The sequence below is a fragment of the Triplophysa dalaica genome, chromosome 15 (assembly GCF_015846415.1).
Source record: "Triplophysa dalaica isolate WHDGS20190420 chromosome 15, ASM1584641v1, whole genome shotgun sequence".
NCBI lineage: Eukaryota > Metazoa > Chordata > Actinopteri > Cypriniformes > Nemacheilidae > Triplophysa > Triplophysa dalaica.
This window is the reverse complement of record NC_079556.1, coordinates 6,821,033-6,840,690: the sequence shown is the minus strand read 5'-3', so window position 1 is coordinate 6,840,690 and position 19,658 is coordinate 6,821,033. Positions and strand designations below refer to the sequence as shown.

General features: G+C 37.6%; 1 protein-coding gene across 1 annotated transcript; it reads left to right on the top strand.

The window, feature by feature from the left end:
• minpp1a (multiple inositol-polyphosphate phosphatase 1a) lies at positions 1-19,349 on the top strand. The gene is made up of 6 exons (XM_056768137.1): positions 1-65; positions 525-2,017; positions 3,089-3,295; positions 3,840-3,937; positions 6,971-7,101; positions 17,488-19,349. The coding sequence occupies exons 2-6, from the start codon at positions 1,426-1,428 to the stop codon at positions 17,846-17,848; spliced, it is 1,389 nt and encodes a 462-aa protein (XP_056624115.1). The 5' UTR covers positions 1-65; positions 525-1,425; the 3' UTR covers positions 17,849-19,349.
• Positions 19,350-19,658: the final 309 nt, after the last annotated feature.

The window sequence follows — 19,658 nt, the reverse complement described above, 5'->3', positions numbered from 1 at the left end:
ACACGTTTAATATCAAATCTGACGTTTACGACGTATTTGTGAATACGGAGGAGAGTTTTCAAAAGGTCTGTTTTACGCGGAAATAAATTGGAATTTACACATATTTTTACGAATGTTTCGTGATCGAGGCACAATATGCGTGGTGTACAGTGATTGGTACGTTTTGTTCTGACTGTGTAAAGAGTTCTTATTGGTTGTGCACGCTAGTGGGGGGATAAAGTGCAGTGCTAATGGGTAGATTGTGGGAGTCACGAGTTTAAGAGTCTGACTGCTTGGGGAAGGAACATGTCACGTAGGGCATTTTCGAAACGGAAGTGTGCAACCCTATGCCCTACTCCCTTAGAAGTCCTGAGTCCTTGAAGTCAACTCTTTCAAGGGTGTATGGCATTACTGTCTATTGTGTATGGGTTTGGAACTCCCTTCACTAAGGGAATGACTGGTCAAATGTTCTCAAATCATATTTATCACTGACAAAAATAGTGTAAAACAAACCAAAACTAAAAATATGTGTTATTTTATTCCAGGTGGGAGAAAGAAATCTGTGGTTGTTGCGGTACGCAAACTGTATTCTGTGCAGAGAGGGAGGCAGGACAGATGAGATCTTTAATTAGCCCCTCAAACCATTTGCTGATGATGGGGGTCAGAGCAACAGGACGCCAGTCATATAAGCATTATGCTTTATGTATTTTTGGGTGAAGTATCACTTTAACCTTATTGTTGATGAACTAAATAACGTTTTATTAGACAGGTTATTTGAATAAATACTGTTAAACGTTTAAAGGATGTGTTAAAGGTACAGTTTGTAAGAATTGTGCAGTAAAATATCCGAAAACCACTAGGCCAATGTTATATATTTTTTACAATATACTTACACTATCTCAAATGTTTTCAACTGCTTCTTAATCCATCTACAATAAAATCACATTTGGTATATTTTTGTATGTTTTTGAGTTTTTAGTGAGGGACATGTAAAATGTCTTTACAAACAAGTTTTGAAAACGTTCCCATAATAATGAAATCTTATATTATTGTACTACATTCATTTAAAGCCCCAAACTTCTTATGCATTTTAACAATTGTTCTCATTAGGGTCTCCTTGATTGCTCCCTCTCAATTTTAAGAGTTGATACTTGAATAAGACACTACTGAAACGTAATCAAATGTCCAAAAATGTCTCCGCAAGGTTCAATATTACTAGTGCTATTTGACATAATATCATAGATGTTCATAAATCTTAACCTTTTGATTTCAAACCATTTGCAGTATAAATGTGTAAAAACAGGGAAAGCTATTACTTGGCCAACATTCAGAACGCGCAAAAGTTAACATAACTGAAAACAGCGTTTTGCTTGTGTAGTCTCTTTCGGTTACGCAAAACAAGGCAACGTAGACCAGGCGCTGAGCAACGCAGGACAAAACAGAAAAATGGTCAAGCAAGTGGTAACAACAATATGTTTTATTCTTTTCCATTGCGTTATTTGTTACTGGGCGTTTAGGTCATCTTGTAACATACCCTCGTCCCCAAAAAGCATACCGACGATTGCGAAGTATTTTGGCACCAAAGGTCGGTATGAAGAGGTTAACACATATTTAATCGATGACATTGTCTCCATAAACAATTCAATAGCGGCGCTCCCTTCCTCGAAATGCAGTGCGATTCATCTGACGGCTATAATTCGTCATGGAACGAGGTTGCCGTCCAATTCAAAGGTACACAATATGTTGGATTTCTATAATCTAGTGATGCGTAACGCCTCCGACAAATTGAACTGTTTGTCAGAGATCAAATCACATTGGACGATGTGGTACACTGAAGACATGGACGGGCAACTGGTGGACAAAGGCAATGATGATCACCGGTATTTAGCGCAAAGACTGATCAAATGGTTCCCATCTCTGCTCTCCTTGGACAATGTGCGTAACGGAGGCGTACAACTGATGACTAGCACCAAACACAGATGTGTGAACAGTACCATCGCTTTTAGAACGGGACTAATGCAAGGACTGAATATAGAAGGTAATATGAGTTATCAAACACACTGACACAACATGCTACACTTCAATTCAAGTTTATTTATATAGCGCTTTTCACAATGTGTATTGTTTCAAAGCAGCTTTACAGGGGCAAACAGGAAAAACAGAAAAGTTAAAACACAGCACAGTGCATGGTATTTATACAACGAGTAAGTTCATTCTAATAAATAACATCTAATTTCTAAATAAATAAATAAATGAATGAATGCAGTCTCCCGGTGAGCAGGCCAACACTGCCCTGCTGTGGCGAGGAACCCAAACTCCAATGATTGATTAATGGAGAAAAAAACCTCGGGAGAAACCAGGCTCAACCGGGAGGGCCAGATCCCCTCTGACGTGTCATAGCTGCACTCAGACTGCTGACGTGTGGTTTAGGTTTAGCATTTAATACCAAATATTGTAACTTCAGCATTAATAAGACAAATAGTCCGTCTTTGCTCTTGGTTGGGGATGTAGTGGTCTGAGCTGGGATGGTCCGATGGTCATATTTCTCTTGGCAGCTGGTGGAATTGCCTTAGATGGAGCTGGGATGGTCAGTCAGTCTGCAGCTGTATCTGGTGTAATCTCAAATTGGGGATGGGCATCTGTCGGTCGCCTGGACATGGTGGAACTTCTTCCTACCTCGGGATGGGCATCCCGAGGCAGAGGCGGAAAGAGAATAAAGAGAATAATTAGCGTAGCTGCTGTTCATTAACTATGCATTAAGTGAAAGCTTGGCTGAAAAGATGTGTCTTTAATCTAGATTTAAATTATACACAGTTAGATCACACCCTGCATGACTTCACAGTCTAAATGTGTTTGAAATGATATTTTTTAATATAACCCAATAAAATATTGTAATATTAAAGATGAGTTCAACCAGAAATTAAAGTTGTTTTATCATTTATTAATCTTCATGTCATTTCACACCTGTATGACTTTCTTCTGCAGAACACAAAAGAAGATATTTTGAAGAATGTTGGTATCCCAAAAGCATTGGACCCATTGTACCACGGTTGTACGGAAACAAAACCATTGAGAGATTTCTCAAAATATCTTCTTTTGTGTTCCACAGAAGAAAGAGTCATTGCTGAGTTGGAAATAGAAGAGAATGACGCTTTGATGCGTTACTTTGCCCAGTGTGAACGGTTCTTGAAGGAGGTGGAGAACAATGAAAACGCTTTGGATGAAGTGAAACGTTTCAATGAAGGCCCTGAGATGAAGAGAGCAATGGAGAAATTGGCAGACAGGCTTGAAGTCCCTTACTCCAGCATCACTTATGGTATGTGTTGTCAATCAACTTTAAAGGTAGGCCTAACATGACATCTTGTTGATGGCAACAAATAATTGTTTATAGATATAATGGATGAAAGCCGTTTTAATGTTTTACATTTCCAATTTTAGAAGAGAATGCAATTGATGCTTTTTTTTTAAAGCCATGTCGTTTTTTCTCAGAAAAAGGACATACAGGATAAACTTAATAATATAGAAATATATGTCACCTGCTTATAAATGCAGTCTTTAATATCAGATAGTTATAGATCTGGAGCAGATGTAAGCAACTGTACATAAATGCACAAACAGCAGTGAGATTGACAGAGAGGGGAAAAAAAAGACTTCGTAGCAAGTGCAATTCTTATGTTAAACAATAGATGGCAGTGTTGATTAAAGATCAAATATATCTCAGATTATTATGCAGTTTACTCCTGTTGTCAAATATACAGGAAACATTTCTACTGCTGTCTACTTTGCCCAAAGCGTGTTTACTGATGTCACGATTCAAATGTTACAGTACATGTTTTACTAGTATGTGTTTTGCTTTGTAGATTCATTAGAAGCAGCATTCTACCTTTGCTCATATGAGTTCACTATCAAGGGGGTGAACTCGCCCTGGTGCCAGTTGTTTGATGAGGCAGATGCACTGGTATGGAAATCATTTTGTCTGCCATCTCGAAGTATCTTATTTAGATTGAATTGAATTAATTAATCATCACATATAAGTAATTTTGCGGTGTAATTGTTTTTTATTCATTTACATTTTTCTGCTGAGGTCGTCTAATCTCATTGTGTTTGTTATATTTCCTCTCTGCTCCTGGAGACCCACTGTACTGTCAGACACTGTCCTGTAAAGTTTACTTTTCATAATTTTTTATGTAAGTGCCAATTAAGGAATTTCTCGTGACTAAATTATGTTTTTATCAATGCTCACGTATAGGTTGTTCTTAATAATACGTCATTGGTCAAAGAGCAAACGGGTCACATGACCATAAAACATGGCGAACACAGTATGTCCAAAATGTATCAAAAGGGACTGGCTGCAGCCGATGAGGCGAGTGGAGCTCCACTCAAAAGCGGAAATGCGTCACCTCCACTCGAAGCCCGAGTGGATGTACGTCACCTAATTCTGTCCTCAACCCGGAAGTAATTTATCAAACGGCGCTGTTTTAATGGCTGCGTCCAAATACCCTGACTTGCAGTCTTTGCACTTGACCACTTGACTACTGTCATAACGTATTTCCTGTTTTTGGCCCTAGTGTTCAAGTGGGCCTGAAGATCCCACGGGAGCATCAAGTATTTCTCACCTGATGGGACAAACGTTAACGTTAATTAATTTGGTGTTTCTAATTATGAGATAAAAAGCAGTTTTACAAAATACATAACTCAGGAGTTTTCACCAATAAAATATGTGGCACTGCATTTTACTACAAAATTAAATGTAATATGTAATTATATAGTGAAGTCAGATTTAATAATAGTGCTTTATTTGTATTCTATCCAAAAACAAAAGAAAAACACATGTTAGCCAAATGTAGAATAAATAAAGATATAACCTTAAAAAGTGTATAACATACACTGTAAAGCTTTCCGCAAGCTCGTGAGACCCGTGCAAAAAGTCTCATGATTCATATCAAGAACATGATGCATGATGGGATACGCTTAGCCTTAATACCGCTCCAAAGCGGTATTCAAGCTAGTGTGGGTTTAGTTTGTATTAAGTGCACTACCCTTTGGCATTTTTAAGACATTGGACAGACTTGCGCTCTTCCTTCCTGTTGCCTTGACGCACTCTCAAGTGGCCAAGACAGCAAGTGGGGTATTTGGATGCAGCCTCTGTCAATAAATACATTTAATGTTACTACCTCCCTAAAATGTTGAATAATTTCTACGAATTAAGTTTTAATTGTTTTGATTAAAAAACACAAACTATATTTACAAAAAACATCAACTGCAGTAAATAACGATCAACAAACGTTCTTCAACTTCTTTCCTTATAAAGCAGGCAAAACACACTAATCTTGAGTACCTATACAGTAGTATTGCATACTTCGTATTTTCGCTGAGTATTTAGTTTGATCAGATTCATAAAATATAGATACAGCTTTACGATTGTTTCTGAAAATGTATGGCGCATGCGGGGAGGAGGGGTAGGCTGAACTAAAGCACATGCGCACCCATTGCCAACAAAACACAGACATCAGTTTCACTCACCACATGCGGTTCATGTCCGGCATCTTTTAGCGCTGGGACGGCTCCATATCAGTTTTTCAAAAGATCTCCAAATCCAGCGTTATATCCACCATTTAAATAACATTCATCACCCAAATGCAGTGAACAAACGAACACCTGAACTTCGAGAACATATTTCTCCTGCACGCAAGTGAAAGTGACGTCTGCGCTTCTCCTGCTCCTTCTCCTGCTCTCCATGCTGCCGCATGCTTTTCCGGGAGAGTTGTCCAATAAGGGACTAAGAAATTTGTTACAAAACAGTTTTATGTTTCGGAAAAAAACTTTACGAATCCTGTACTATGGCTGTGGGAGTGTATTGAGCACAGAAATACTAGGTAATACGCCCAAGTCGTTTTTAGACACCTTGTTAAGCATGAGAAGACGGCATTGTTTAAAACTGATACGAAGTCAAAATGCATTAAACACCGTTGCAGGTCCGCTTTATTGACGGGTCGCAACCAACTTGTTTAGTTGTATGTCGGCCCCTTTTTATCGGGGTGTGTAACATCAGGGTTTTCAGTGCTTCAGTGGATTATATAAAAAAATCAGATTTTCTAAACCTGAATTTTAAAGAAATTCATGCAACATCAGCTAACATTGGCGCCTCAATATCAACATTGATCATCAAAAATATATAAATCCATCATGTTTATTCATCCTTTTTGCGTAATTTCACGGAAGCCATATGCGTTGTGCTTGCATTGTACGTTAAGACAGCATCAGTCCGGAAGTAGTGTAGGGATGCTAAAATAAAATTACTTGAGTTAAAGTTCGAACTTTGTAGAGCTCAGCGATGCCATTTTGCCCCTTCTTTATTATTGAGTGGAGGTGACGTATTTCCTGTTTGAGAGTGGAGCATACAACTCCCACTCATACTATAGAACGTACTGTTTTAACTGCCGATAGGTAGGTACTTATACAATTTCAGTACGTACTGTCACAGTATACAATTTCGGAGGCAGCGTGAGTCTCCAGAAGCAGGGGTGAAGACTTCTGTTGTAGGGGATTTGAGATTAGTACTTTTACTAATAAGTATTAAGTGATTTCTTTTTTGACAATGTAAAGATCTTGTGGATGTAAAGGATGTAAAGTCCCCGTGAATTGGAAGTTGTGATAGTTTTTCCTTCTGTAGTGAAATGTAATTTTGAAGGAGATAAAATATTGGGCGTTGCTTTCATCTTTATCTGCAATTTGATTGGATATATAAAAACAGCCGTCGCATTTTGAAATGGAACTGGCAGCAGACTGACAGTTGAAGGGTTGGAGTTAACGGATGCTCTGCTCAAGCCGTCTTACATGTGTTATCAAAGATGAATATCTTTCAATAACGCATTTAAACATTAAAAGACGGAAGTGCATTTTCAAATTTTAACTAAAGATTATATTATCGCATTCTGATAAGAGGTGTTTAAAGACTCTTTCGTTGAAATATGTGTGTTGTGGCTCTCAGGTAATGGAGTATTCTAGTGACCTGAAGCAATACTGGAAGAGAAGCTACGGACACGAGATCAACAGAAAGTCCAGCTGCATCCTGTTTCGTGATCTTTTCTTTCGCCTTGACCGAATTGTTGCCCAGTTCAAGTAAGAGCATTTTGTTATCTCCCTTATTTTACCACATTAAAGAAAGATGAACTCTTGACAGTAAAACTTTTGTTTTATTTCTACCTCTATTTTCCATTATACTGCTTCTGCGTCACAATTGCCATAATGGAGAAAGATGACACCAGAGTCTTTAATCTGGGACCAGCTTTCTTTTCTGGGGTAGAATAGTGTCTGGTGTCTGTTTTCACAGCAGTATCAGTTGTTATGGCTGTAGTAAAGAGGAATGAAAGGAATTAGATCAGCAGGTACAGACAGACAGGATATTCAAGTTTGGCAGTCAAAGGGAGTACAGTGAAAATTTCAACAAATCCACATCTGTTTCACCTTGTGTTCTTGTTTTGTCTTTGAGGGCTATAGAAAAAACACTAGCACACGCACAAATGAGACAACTCTCTGATTCCAAATAAACTTCTGTTTTTAATAGAAAAATAATGTAGGCTAGATGTTTGGAACGCCAAATATGAAAAAGCGAGTTTTGGTTGTATGTGCTGTATCAATGGAATTTTTGACCATGGCAACTGACCATTGTTTTCAATCACTAACAGCGGATTCACACAGCAAGCGCGTATTTTTTTCGGCACACATGTTAACGCCGGTTTCACACAGCAAACGCAAGCCGGGCATGTGCAGCACGTTTTTTTTTTCGGCGCACATTAACAGATGAGAGCATTCATACCGCATGCGTAAGCAGCGCGTACTCGCAGAAGCGGAGTGTAAGCAGCAGTGCAGCGATAATTTACATATTATCTTATTAAACGGTATACTTTACGGACAAAATCCACATGGATTGACAGGAAAAAGTGTTTTTAACAGTCTCCATGACTTGCAAAAACTCTTTTGCTCGAAGTTTTTTGGACTAAAACAACAACAGCACATTTAAAGGAATTTATATAGAAAGTGTATCTTAAATGTTATTCTTATATTGCATATGAAGGATGGAACCCACTGTCATCATAACCTTCTCAAAAAAAACTGATGAAACTACATTTGCTCATTTATGTATTTAAATAACGTAATGCAAAATTGCATTGTTGTACTGTGGTACCCAGGCAGCACGGTGCAAACGCTTCCGGTGTAAAAGGAAAGTGGCGACACGCTGCTTCTGCCCTGCCTACGTACTGCTCATGCACTGCTTTTACGATCTCCTTTCGCATGCGGTGTGAACAACTTTAAGGACAGACAACCATTGACGATACTAGTTTGATAATTCTCAGCATTCTCAGTGTTCCCAGAGGGCTATTTCTTGCCAAACAGAATATTTCTTGCCTGACAGGATTATGTGTCATTATTAATTGTAGACTACGCACATTGTGTACATTTGCTGCTGTGTAGGTATGTAAATTATGTGTAATTCGTCATACTATGGTTATTTGTTACTTGTAATCTACAATTCTGTCTCATATCTGTCATACTGTCATGTTGGTCGGAACTGCAACCAAATGTTTCACCGACTGTTCCAATTGTGTGTATGGTTGAGTGACAATAAAGGGATTTGATTCGAAAAGCAGCAGTCTTAGCTCCTGGACAACTCTGCTATTAATGTGGTAGAATCGAGATGTTTACTGTATTAATGCGCTGTTTTTCTGTTATTCCCAAACAGATAAATATATCTTCCCAGTTTATGGTGAAATCGGTGTTAACATTAAATTAGATGTTCCTTGACTGAAATCATCTTTAATGTTAAATTAAGTGTGGCGCGTTGTCGCTGAAGGACTCTAGATAATACAAAAGTGATCTTGAAATATTTTAGGTCAGGGCTCTTCAAGGTTTTTCGAGGCAAGGACCCCTTAGATGAGAGATGCATGGAGCAGGGACCCCCTTATACTAAATGTGTAGACGGCGCTCTTTAAATGGAAACAACCTTTATTGTCACAGAAATATTATGTTAAGACATTACATTAGTACATTGTTATAGTTGCACATGCGCAAAATACTTTTCTGTGTATTATTTTTATTGTTAATATAGATTGCTTGATTATTTTAAGGGATTTGCAGAATCAAACATTTTCGTTTAACTGTGAGATGAACAATTAAACATTTATTTGAACCTTAGTTTTTATTAAGGCTTCAATGAGACGACTGACCCTGGTTAATGGATAGGTGGACAGAAACAAAGTTAATTTACATGAGTACTGAATTTAAGTACACTTTTTGAGTATCTGTACTATACTTAAGTATTATTTTTTTCTAAATACTTGTACTTTAACACATTTGAAAGACAAATATCATACTTTTTACACCACTACATTTAAAAAAGATCCAAAATGTAAATAATCTTTCTATGTAGCGGGTTTTCCTGTGTGTGCAGTTTTTCTTAGGTTGAGGTATTTCGGGTAGCATTAAATGGCCATTTGGATGATTTTCTACGCAAATCTGGCAACCCTGCGATCTTCCCAGCTAAACTAACGTAAACACATCTGAGGGTTCTGTGGGTTCACAACTAAGGGTTCTGTGGATAACCAACTGAGGGGTCTGTGGGTTACCAACTGAGGGTTCTGTGGGTTCAACTATGTGTCATGCATTGCTTAGAACGAGCGCTACGATCAGTCAAAGATCATAGAAGACATTGTCATGAAAATGATCTGCATTACAAAAAAATGGTAAATAAACATCACACCTTGAGCTACATGACTGATAAAATTTCTAATTGGAATTAAATTCAAAACACACTACAAAGAGGGAATTAATAGAAAATCTCATTCTAATTCACATATTCATTGTTGTTTTTTTCAAGCAGGAATGGTATATGCAGTAAAACCACAGTATCCACAAATGTACCATTTTATATATATAGTAACCGGTCCATACTCCAATTAAGCTTTTTTGGGGGGAAAAACCATAGGAACTAAAATACCATAGTTTCATTATATTAGCTATAGTTTATGTTTGTAGTTGAAGTATGGCAATACAAATGGTAATAATCAAACAAACAGATGGCTTCTATACTTTACTATATAAAAGAACCTTACTACTTGCTGGTAAATTGCTGCTAAAACTGGTAAAGGGAATATACCACATAAATGCAACATAAACGCTTATTGTATGAAGCGTTGTTTATATCACGTTGTGTCTTACATTATGAAATCAATATTTGTTGATTAATTATGTGCTCATCATCTAATTCTAGTACGTCTCCATCCATTTAAAACAAGTGCACATTCAAAAAGTAAGGAGATACTTATTTTTCTTCACTGCTCAAAGTAGGGTTGTGCAATCAGGTAATATTGCAAATGTCGCGAACCAACCATGTGACGTCACATGCCGTGGCGCTGCAAGAGAGCGGCGCCCTTGCTTCAAAAGCCATAACAAAACATCACGTTTCATCTTAAATGGTTACATGTATCGAATCTGTTATATATATATTTTTATTTAGGTGAAAATAAGTTAACTAAATAATGAACATTTCATCTAATGGTTCATTTCCGCTTTAACGGTCAAAATTGCCCCCAAATGACTTTTTATAGTAAGAATAAAAATTGCTATGGAAACTCAAGGGGGGCAAATTTGAAAACAATGCACAACTGACATAATGGACATTTACGTTCCGAGTACTTTTTTAGCACATACTTCTGTACTTTTACTTAAATAAGAATGTTTTCACAACTTTTACTTGTAGTGGATGTATATTTGACGAGGAGTTTCTGTACTTTCACTCAAGTAAGGGAGTTGTGTACTTCGTCAACCTCTGGGTTAATGGCACAAAGACTATAGAGGGTATGCATTGGCGTCAGTGTTGCCAGATAGAGTTGATGGTTTCCTGCCCAAAAAAGCACACAAAACCGCCCAAAATATTTGATTAATATTTTGTTAAATTTGCTCAATATTTAGCCATTTTAAATGCCACATTTAATGTTCTATGCTATGGCTATCGAAATACACTAGCAGCAACGGAACCACAGTAACAAATGACATAAGAAGTTCTAATCTCTGTCCCATGGACCCGCCCTCACAACCACACAAAATGCACTTTTACAGTGTACATTTAGTTTAAAGATCATTCACATATCCAATTCGTCAATAACGAATTCAACAGTGTGTATTAAAATATATTTTATACTTCAAATATTATTATTTTTACTATTACTACTACATTTTACTCATTATAAACAGGTGTGTAAGTGAGAGAGATAGACGGACAGAGAGAGGGAGATCTTACGCCTACCTTTCAATGCAGAACAGAAACAGGATGTCGTTTGTAATTTGACACGATACTGAACGCAACTTTTCAGAACTGTGTACAGTCTTCCTGAGCTGTCTAGAACATGGACGAGTCAAACTTTCTCAAAAGCTGTTGGGTAGGACCAGTTTTGGGTGTAACTAGTTACTAAGTAATTAGTTACTGTATTTTAATTGCTTTTCCCTTGAAAAAGTAAAGTAAGGGATTACTCATTTGTTTTCTGTAATTTAATTAGTTACTTTTGATGTAATTAAACGAAATACTTTTGAAATATATATGCGTGTGCAATAGTCTAATTGACATCAAAATTCAAAGTCTCACTTTAAAATCTGTGCTTTAATGTATAATTCTCACATTTGCTTTGGTCAGTTAATACTATTATTTACTTAAATGAATTAAATAAGCCGTTTCATGTCTATCCTTGAATAACTTAACTAATCAAGGTTGATGTAGGATATAGAAAGTAATTAGTAATGAGTAACTAAATACTTTTTGGACAGAGTAATTTGGACAGTAATCTAATTACACTATTGAATATGTAATGAGTAACTAGTAATTAATTACTTTTTCAGAGTAATTTACCCAACACTGGGTAGGACGGAATGTAGACGATGTCCGTCCATTCCGTGTCAGCACTGAGCGTGAAGGAGCGACAATCCCATTCTTTTTCTGGTCACATCTTTAAGCACTGAGACTTGCGAAAATGCTCTTTCAACTTCGGCATATTGACATATTTCCCGCTGAGTCCTGGCTGCTTCTTCTTTTTTGGCGGTTACAAAACTATCCTTGGCGGTGGCCAACTATCACTCGTGATCGGTGGGCGTGTTCAGTAACGTCAGGATTGCTGATCGGAGTGCACGCACACAATTATTTTGTTTAATAATAAGCATAAACAATGTACATTCAAATTCAATACGAACGCGCCAACCTGATCCCAAATCCGCCCAAATTTTGTGCACCCCCCAAGCCAATTATTACCCCCACAATCAAATTCAAATCCGCCCAATTGGGTGGGAACCCGCCCAATCTGGCAACACTGATTGGCGTTGCCTTCCCACGTGAACGCGACTGGAAACGCCCCCTTGAGCGCAGGACGTTCCTCTGAGTGGTAAACATGCAGGAAAATGGCTGATGAGAATAGTAGAAACAAAGAAAGCGGGCCTAAAACTCAATTATTTGTTGAAATAAAAAGCAGCTGTACTCGACAGCGATCATTACGGCTTGCCTACGACTAACATAGTAATCAGGTATTCCTGGACACTGAAATGTTGCGCGGAATTGCGCTTCCGGACATTGTTTGGCCGCCCAGGAGGGCTCGCTCCGGCGTGCTCACGTGGTGTTCACATGGTGTAGTAACGTCTATGCACACCCTGTATTCTAGAGGTAGAGGTTGGCTCTGTATACGAAAGAAATCATTGCAGATTTGATTTTAAACATGTACGATAGTTCTGTCAGAGTTCAAGATGCAGAAGCGTTGCGGTTTCATTTGCCTGTCAAATTAGCGCTTTACAGCTTCAAAGAGCAGGTTTCATGAATCTCATAAAATCACTGGCATCGCAGTGTGTAATGTAGCTTTCCTTTGATTTTAACGATCTGCAAAATTGTTAATCCAATAAGTCTATAATAAATTAAGATAATGGCTTCAAAGAAAGGAGTCGACTCCGAACCGCCAAAACAAATCTTTAGGCTTTCGAATCTTTTGAGTGTAACATTGATATGTCACAGTGTAACGTATCAGCACAATCCCTGCCTTCTCGCAAAACAGGAACTCTCTGACCTCAAATTTGGGCGAGTTCAATGAGGGACTTGTCAGCCGCTTGACCCTGAAAGCCAATCAATACAAAATTTATTAGGAGCAACAAGCGTCTCAGAACTTCAACCTGTAAGTGTGATAAATACGTTACGTGTACATGTTGAATTGAGTGCTTACAATAAACAGTAATTGTGCTAATCCGTGTTGTTTTTGTAGTACAGTTTACGTTTCCATGTAAACAACGTAAATCCGTGGTACTGTTTTAATAATCCAACTCTTACCTTATAATGTGGCTTTTATTGTAGACTTGTCGTTCTACATGTTGTAGTATTGTACGAACTGTATCCCTTTAACGTTTAGTCACGGTAGCACTTTGCTAATGTGTCTCACATTATGGTTTTGTGAAGTGTGCAAAGTTTAGCTGTGGTCACGATCCCCTTTAAACAAAACGGTTGCTTGTCATTATTTCAAAATCGGACTGAAGGTAATCGAAGTAATGAAGTTTACTTCGTGTCACGAGATTCTTGGAGCCTTCAAATAGTTGCAGGTAGTTATCTTTTCTCTTTAAATGCTTTTTTTCTTTAATTTTTTTCTTTAATTTTTGTATTTATTAGATGGCTTTCGTCGTTAAATGGGTTAGAAGTTTACCTCAGTTGGTCTGTTTAGTGCAGCTCCATGCGTTACTAGTAACTTCCGGGAAGTATTTTAACTGTGAAAAAACTGTTCCATCGGAGTCAATGTAGAAGACGCGCACAACTGTTTGGACCAGTTGGCCAATCGGAGCACACTGGACTCGCGGTATGTAGGAGTTTAGAGAAGTGGAAAACCTGCTCTTCAACAAAATTAAACAGAATTTTTGAAACAAACGAGAATGCAGTTTATTTGCACGCAACTCCTTTTCATGCGTATTATGAATTAGTCAGAACCTATTTGAATGGAGACAGGGAATGCACTGATTCTAACCCTACCGGTTTTTTATGATGCAGATGTAACATTTCTTCCATTTCCTCCATTACTTGCTTCCTCTGCCTGAATGGATGTTTTTGTCTGCACGAACGCAGGTTAAAATTGTAATGTGCAGGAGCTTCAATGTCCCTGCGCACGTGTGCAGCTTAAAGAGAACATTGGTTGTTATATATCTGTTCCCATGCTTTACATTTTTATCAAACAGTTGCCTGCGGGTAAACCGTAATTAGCGGACCCCTTGCAGTTCCACTGCGGACCCCAGGTTGAAAACCCCTGTTCTAGGTTACATATAGGCAGTCCTGACTTTGAAAATCTGTCCAAACAGACATAATTAAATCCACATGTAAAGGACAATTTGAAAGTCCACCCTGTTAGTAAATAACATTTCTCTCATTTTTTATAAACGCATCAAGGGGAAAGACGAGAGACACAGAAGAGAGCGAGGCCAGCAACACCTCTATTTGAGAGTAAACAACCATGCGTAAGAAATACGTTTGTTACATTTACAGCCCAACCAGCATCATTTCACAAATCCACATTCACACCCACTACCCGTTTAACACACAGTGCCCCACACGCCACATTACGCAGAACACACAGCATCTAAACAGGAACCGGATTGATTAAATCCTCTCACGTAATATAATCAGCACTCCTCCTATTCATCCTGTCAGATACTTGACTTGACTGGGTATGTTACACATCCTATTCAGTGTTTGAAAGTTAAACTGAAAGTTAAGTAAACTTGGGTGTGGGGTTGTTTCTGTGGTCCGTAAAACTTGATGGTTCACAGATTCCGTAAATATTTATATTGTGACACCAGAAAGCATGTGTTCATCAGGTTGGTGAGACTTACACGGGAGTTTATTAGAGATTCTTAAAAGAAACAGAGATTCCAAATAACAAAAACAACTAAGATTTTTCCCAATCGGATCTGTACCTGAGTTCCAGTACTCACCGCTCGTCTCCCAGCTCTTCTGCCGCAGACCTCGCTAAACAACGCCCCCCTTGCCACATTCATATATTTCACCTTGAAAATGTTGGTTCAAATGTTGCCTTAGAATATCAAATTGTTCACTTGAATTTAAATAACGTGTATTAAATGGACTTAAATCTAGTTGCATTTTATCAACTTAAAAAATCTAGTTTAACTTATTACTACTTCATTTTATAAGTCAGTTTGATATTAATTTAGTTGATTTTTAGATTAAATTCAAGTTTCACAGTGATTTCTCCTGAGTGGTGAAATTGAATTTCCCATGGATATTATGCATCATTTTTATTATTAAAAATAGTTCAGACAAAATAACAAATAATGTACTTCCCTCACATGTTTCCAGTCTAGAATTGTATTTCTTTCATGGAACACAAAGAGTTAATGAAACAAAATATCATCATCTCTCTTATGGGTACGTCGGTAGCAATCTTTTAGAGTTTGATGTTTTGGCACTGTCAAGCAGACAATTTCAGACTTGGTGATTATGGTACTTTTTATTTTCCCAATTAAGGCAGAGCAGAAATATATCTTTACAAGCATAAAATAAATACACTTTTAAACAAAACTGACATGTGAGTCAAAAGCATCTACTTTCAATAATGGCAATGTTCAAGTTTGGCATCTTACTAGCCATAAAACTTGCATCACATAAGTGACCACAATCAAGACAAGAGTATCCCTTCCTCCCCTTAAACACTAAACAGCCTCTTTTAAATAGAGACAACTCCTGCCATTTTTAATTGGTCTAAACCATTGACGATAAATCAGGGGTTTACAAATTGAATATGCTTGATTCCCATTAATAAAATGACATATTGCAAAGTTAATAATTTACTACAACCATCTTAATACATCACAATTAATCCACTTCAATAAAACTCCTTATTAGAACAAAACAAGTACAACATCAATGTTCACATTTTACTCTCCTCGTTGAGGTTGCAAACATATTTATGTATATCAGCGCTCTAGACTGCAACCAATTTAGTCGCAAATGAGACCTTATTTCTCAATGAAGCGACTAAAAATAATCAGAGGTTGCACCGGTGCGACCAGCCGTTCGAGGGAGAAAATGTCTCGGCAACTATTAAAGTCTCCCTGTGATTCAACAACAGACACACATTAGGCCCATATCATGGTCTAAACCAATCAGAGATTGGGGCAGACCCCCCTCTGATTGGCCGTGGTCCAGATATTCCTGTATGTGTGTGTACAATTTATGCTTTCTTTGTATCTGTTAGTGTAAAAATTCCAACCAAACAGGATGGATTGTAAGTCATAACTTAGCAGATCTTTAGTATAATGAGAACATAGCATAGTGTATAAGGTGGTGTGTTGGCATGTGGATGTTCATAACAGAACTTAAAAGGTGACAGGTGTTGTCCATTCTTGTGTCATCATGTTTATATACAGAGTAAAGAAACAGTTTACCCAAAAATAAAAATTCTGATTGAACCAAATAGTACTTAGCCACTGTTAACTACCATAGTTGGAGAAAATTGTGTAAACTCCTTTGTTCTGTTGCACACAAAAGAAGATATTTTGAAGAATGTAGGAAAGCAAACTGAGGCACTTTTGGCTACCATGGTAGTCAGTGGTGGCCATGGACTGTTTGGTAACAAGCATTCTTCCAAATATCTTTCTCTGTGTTTATCAGAACAAAGAAATTTATACAGATTTTAAAAAATTCAAGGGGGAGTAACTTATGGCAGAATTTTTATTTTTGGGTGAACTGTGCCTTTGAAGGAGCGGAGACATGTAGATTTGATAAATATAGTCTAAAAGCATAACGTGCATTAAATATCTTTTTTTCAAAAGCCAAAATATTGTAAAAACTACTTAGAAATCATGAGGGGGATGTTATTGCAACATTAGATCAAGTTTGTTTATTCTAGAATGTCAAGGTAAACTGTAATATAAGATTTTTCCTGATATTGCCACACACATGCATTCTCATCGTGAGTAAATTACCTTATTAATCTCTGAATCTATCGCTCTCTGCCAACAGAACCTTTGTGTTTCAGTAAAAATCTTTGTTTGTTTAATGTTTATTATATTTGTCAAGCTTTCAGTAAGATGTATCAAATGTGTGTTAAAAGTTAATGGCTTCGACTTACAAAGTGCAGTGCCCTATTCATGTTTAACGTCCTTTGGATCTGTACGCCCATACTACCGTGTTCAAAGGTTGTGCAGCACAACTCCACAATCTTAAACTGCAGGAAGAGTGATCAGCATTTCACTTAGTCATACAGTATTTATATACTCATGTTTCTTGGAAACAAATCAAAGCAGTGATTTGCACGAATAGAATTTAGGCCTTTGTAATAATAGGGAGGTGCAAATGTAAGAACCGTGAATTGTAGGAATTGGCAGTATTGAATTCCTTTATCTTTAGATGCAAATCTACATTTTCAAAAGAAATCAGGGTGAGTACTGAACTTTCCCAAGGTATAATTGTTCTGTTTCTTCCAGCTCCAGTGGTACAGTATCTGAGGTTGTAACAGTGCAGGTTGGCCATGCGGAGACGCTGATACCCCTCCTCACCTTGCTTGATATGTTCAAGGATGACACACCTCTCAAGTCGACTAACTTCGCCACCCAACAGAACAGAACGTTCCGAAGTAGCCGCTTTGTGCCATACGCTGCCAACCTGCTGGTAGCGCTGTACGATTGCCCAGATGGAATAAGGATGGGGGTGCGACTAAACGAGAAACCTTTGACCTTGCCTGGACTCAATGAATCCGTGCCCAAGTATGAAGATGTAAAGATGCACTACATTGCTCTTCTCAGAGGGTGTGATCAAGAGACTGTGTGTAAAATAAACAAGTCATAAACACAAGATGACCACATTTAACTACACAAACACCACCTGCCAGACTGACAGTGTTGCAGTATTCAGACGTACATAAGAACAGCTGCCAAACAATTGTTTAAGGTTAGAGTATTTTACTGTAAAAAAACTGTATTAGGGGACATTCAGACAGAACGCATCTCTGCGTCTATAAACAAGAGATGCATCGCTCAGATATGTTTTTATAAAGTGCAACATAGAACCCCTCCTCTGTCAAGTTGGCGTCAAATAAAACAGTCGACATGCCAACTTGCTACTATAAACAGTAGCTTGCAGCGCTTGCCCCGCCTCCAAATTATTCCGATTGGTTCACTGCCTTTGGAATTGACATTGATGAACAGCGCTGCATGTAAAAGTAAATTTTTTTTAACTTGACACGCCGTCTTAAAAACCCGGCGCTTCAAAAGACACGAGATCATGCACGTCCGTCAAATGCGTGTTTACATAGAAGAAACAATGGGAAAGTAGCGCATTGGAATGGAAAAACACGTTCTATCTGAATGCCCCCTTAGGCCGTGTTCAGACATTACTTCTTTTTTGAAGCTTCTAGCGTCTGTTTTACAGTATAATCCTATTGAGTAAACCATGTTTTAAAAAAACGCCCGGAGCGCTTTTTCAAATGCAAGTGTCTTTTTCTGCAACTCAGAGCGACTTTTGAGGTTGAAAAAAGTTCAACTTCTCTGAAAAAGACCTGTCATTTTCATGATAACATGTGAGGAACGATTGGTCGAGAAAATGTAAGTTTAATTTTCAATTTCAACAACTTCTGATTGCATTTCTAGCGAGAAATTAGTATTGTAGTTTTTAAATATGTGATTAGTTATTGCAAAGACGCTCTCTGTTTGTTATTCAAATAGACTTCGGTTACGCTCCCTACCTGTTTCTCCGGACTGCCTTTGTGCACAGTTGCTGCCTCTGAAGTCATGGCGTTTGGCTGATATTTGTAACCAAACGCAGCCAGCATTTATTTTTACTAAAAAGCACCTTTGTCAACTTTTTCTTGTCAAAAAAGAATTCAAGTCTGAACACGGGTAAAGAAGTATATGATACAAAAGAATTGACCTTGATGCTTGATGACTCTGGTTTCTATGGACCACTGACTAGTCTCCAACCAAGGTTGACTGGACAGGCTTGGACACAAGTTTTATGGTTCAGCAAAGAAGTATAACCAAATTTACCATCATATTATTACTAGTTAACTATCTTTATGGACTGAATTCTTTGACCAATAAGTGAATGATTTACACATTGTGCTATTTAGTACAACAGTAAGTTTTACTTAATCATATATAAAGCTTATACATTCAGACCAAATATCTTGTAAATGTATATTTTATGTATAAATGTATTGTGTGTATTATCATAATAATACTGTGTCAGTGACAGTATTTTTCCTATAATTGCATTTTTTATAACAAATTAGATATGCATGCAGAATATATTTAATAAACTATGCCTTGACCTTTAAGGCAAATATGCAGTATTACATTTCTAACCTTTGTGGCTCAGTTAAGGTTTTATTTTGGTTTCATATCTTGGTTTCCCTTTGTGGTGCACATCCTTCCCTGCTTACTGACCACTGTTGGCATCTCTAGTTGTCTCAGTCTATAAAAGAATCATAAATATTACAGTGTTAACAGTATAACCATTGTCTTATACATAAAATATGGAATTAGATGATATTACAGCACAATAGTTATGTAACATGTAACATGAACATTTATTGTAATGTCTGCATTGCCAGACGAAGTGTGTGAAGTCTAGTTCCTCAAGGTTTTTTTCCCTCTTCACC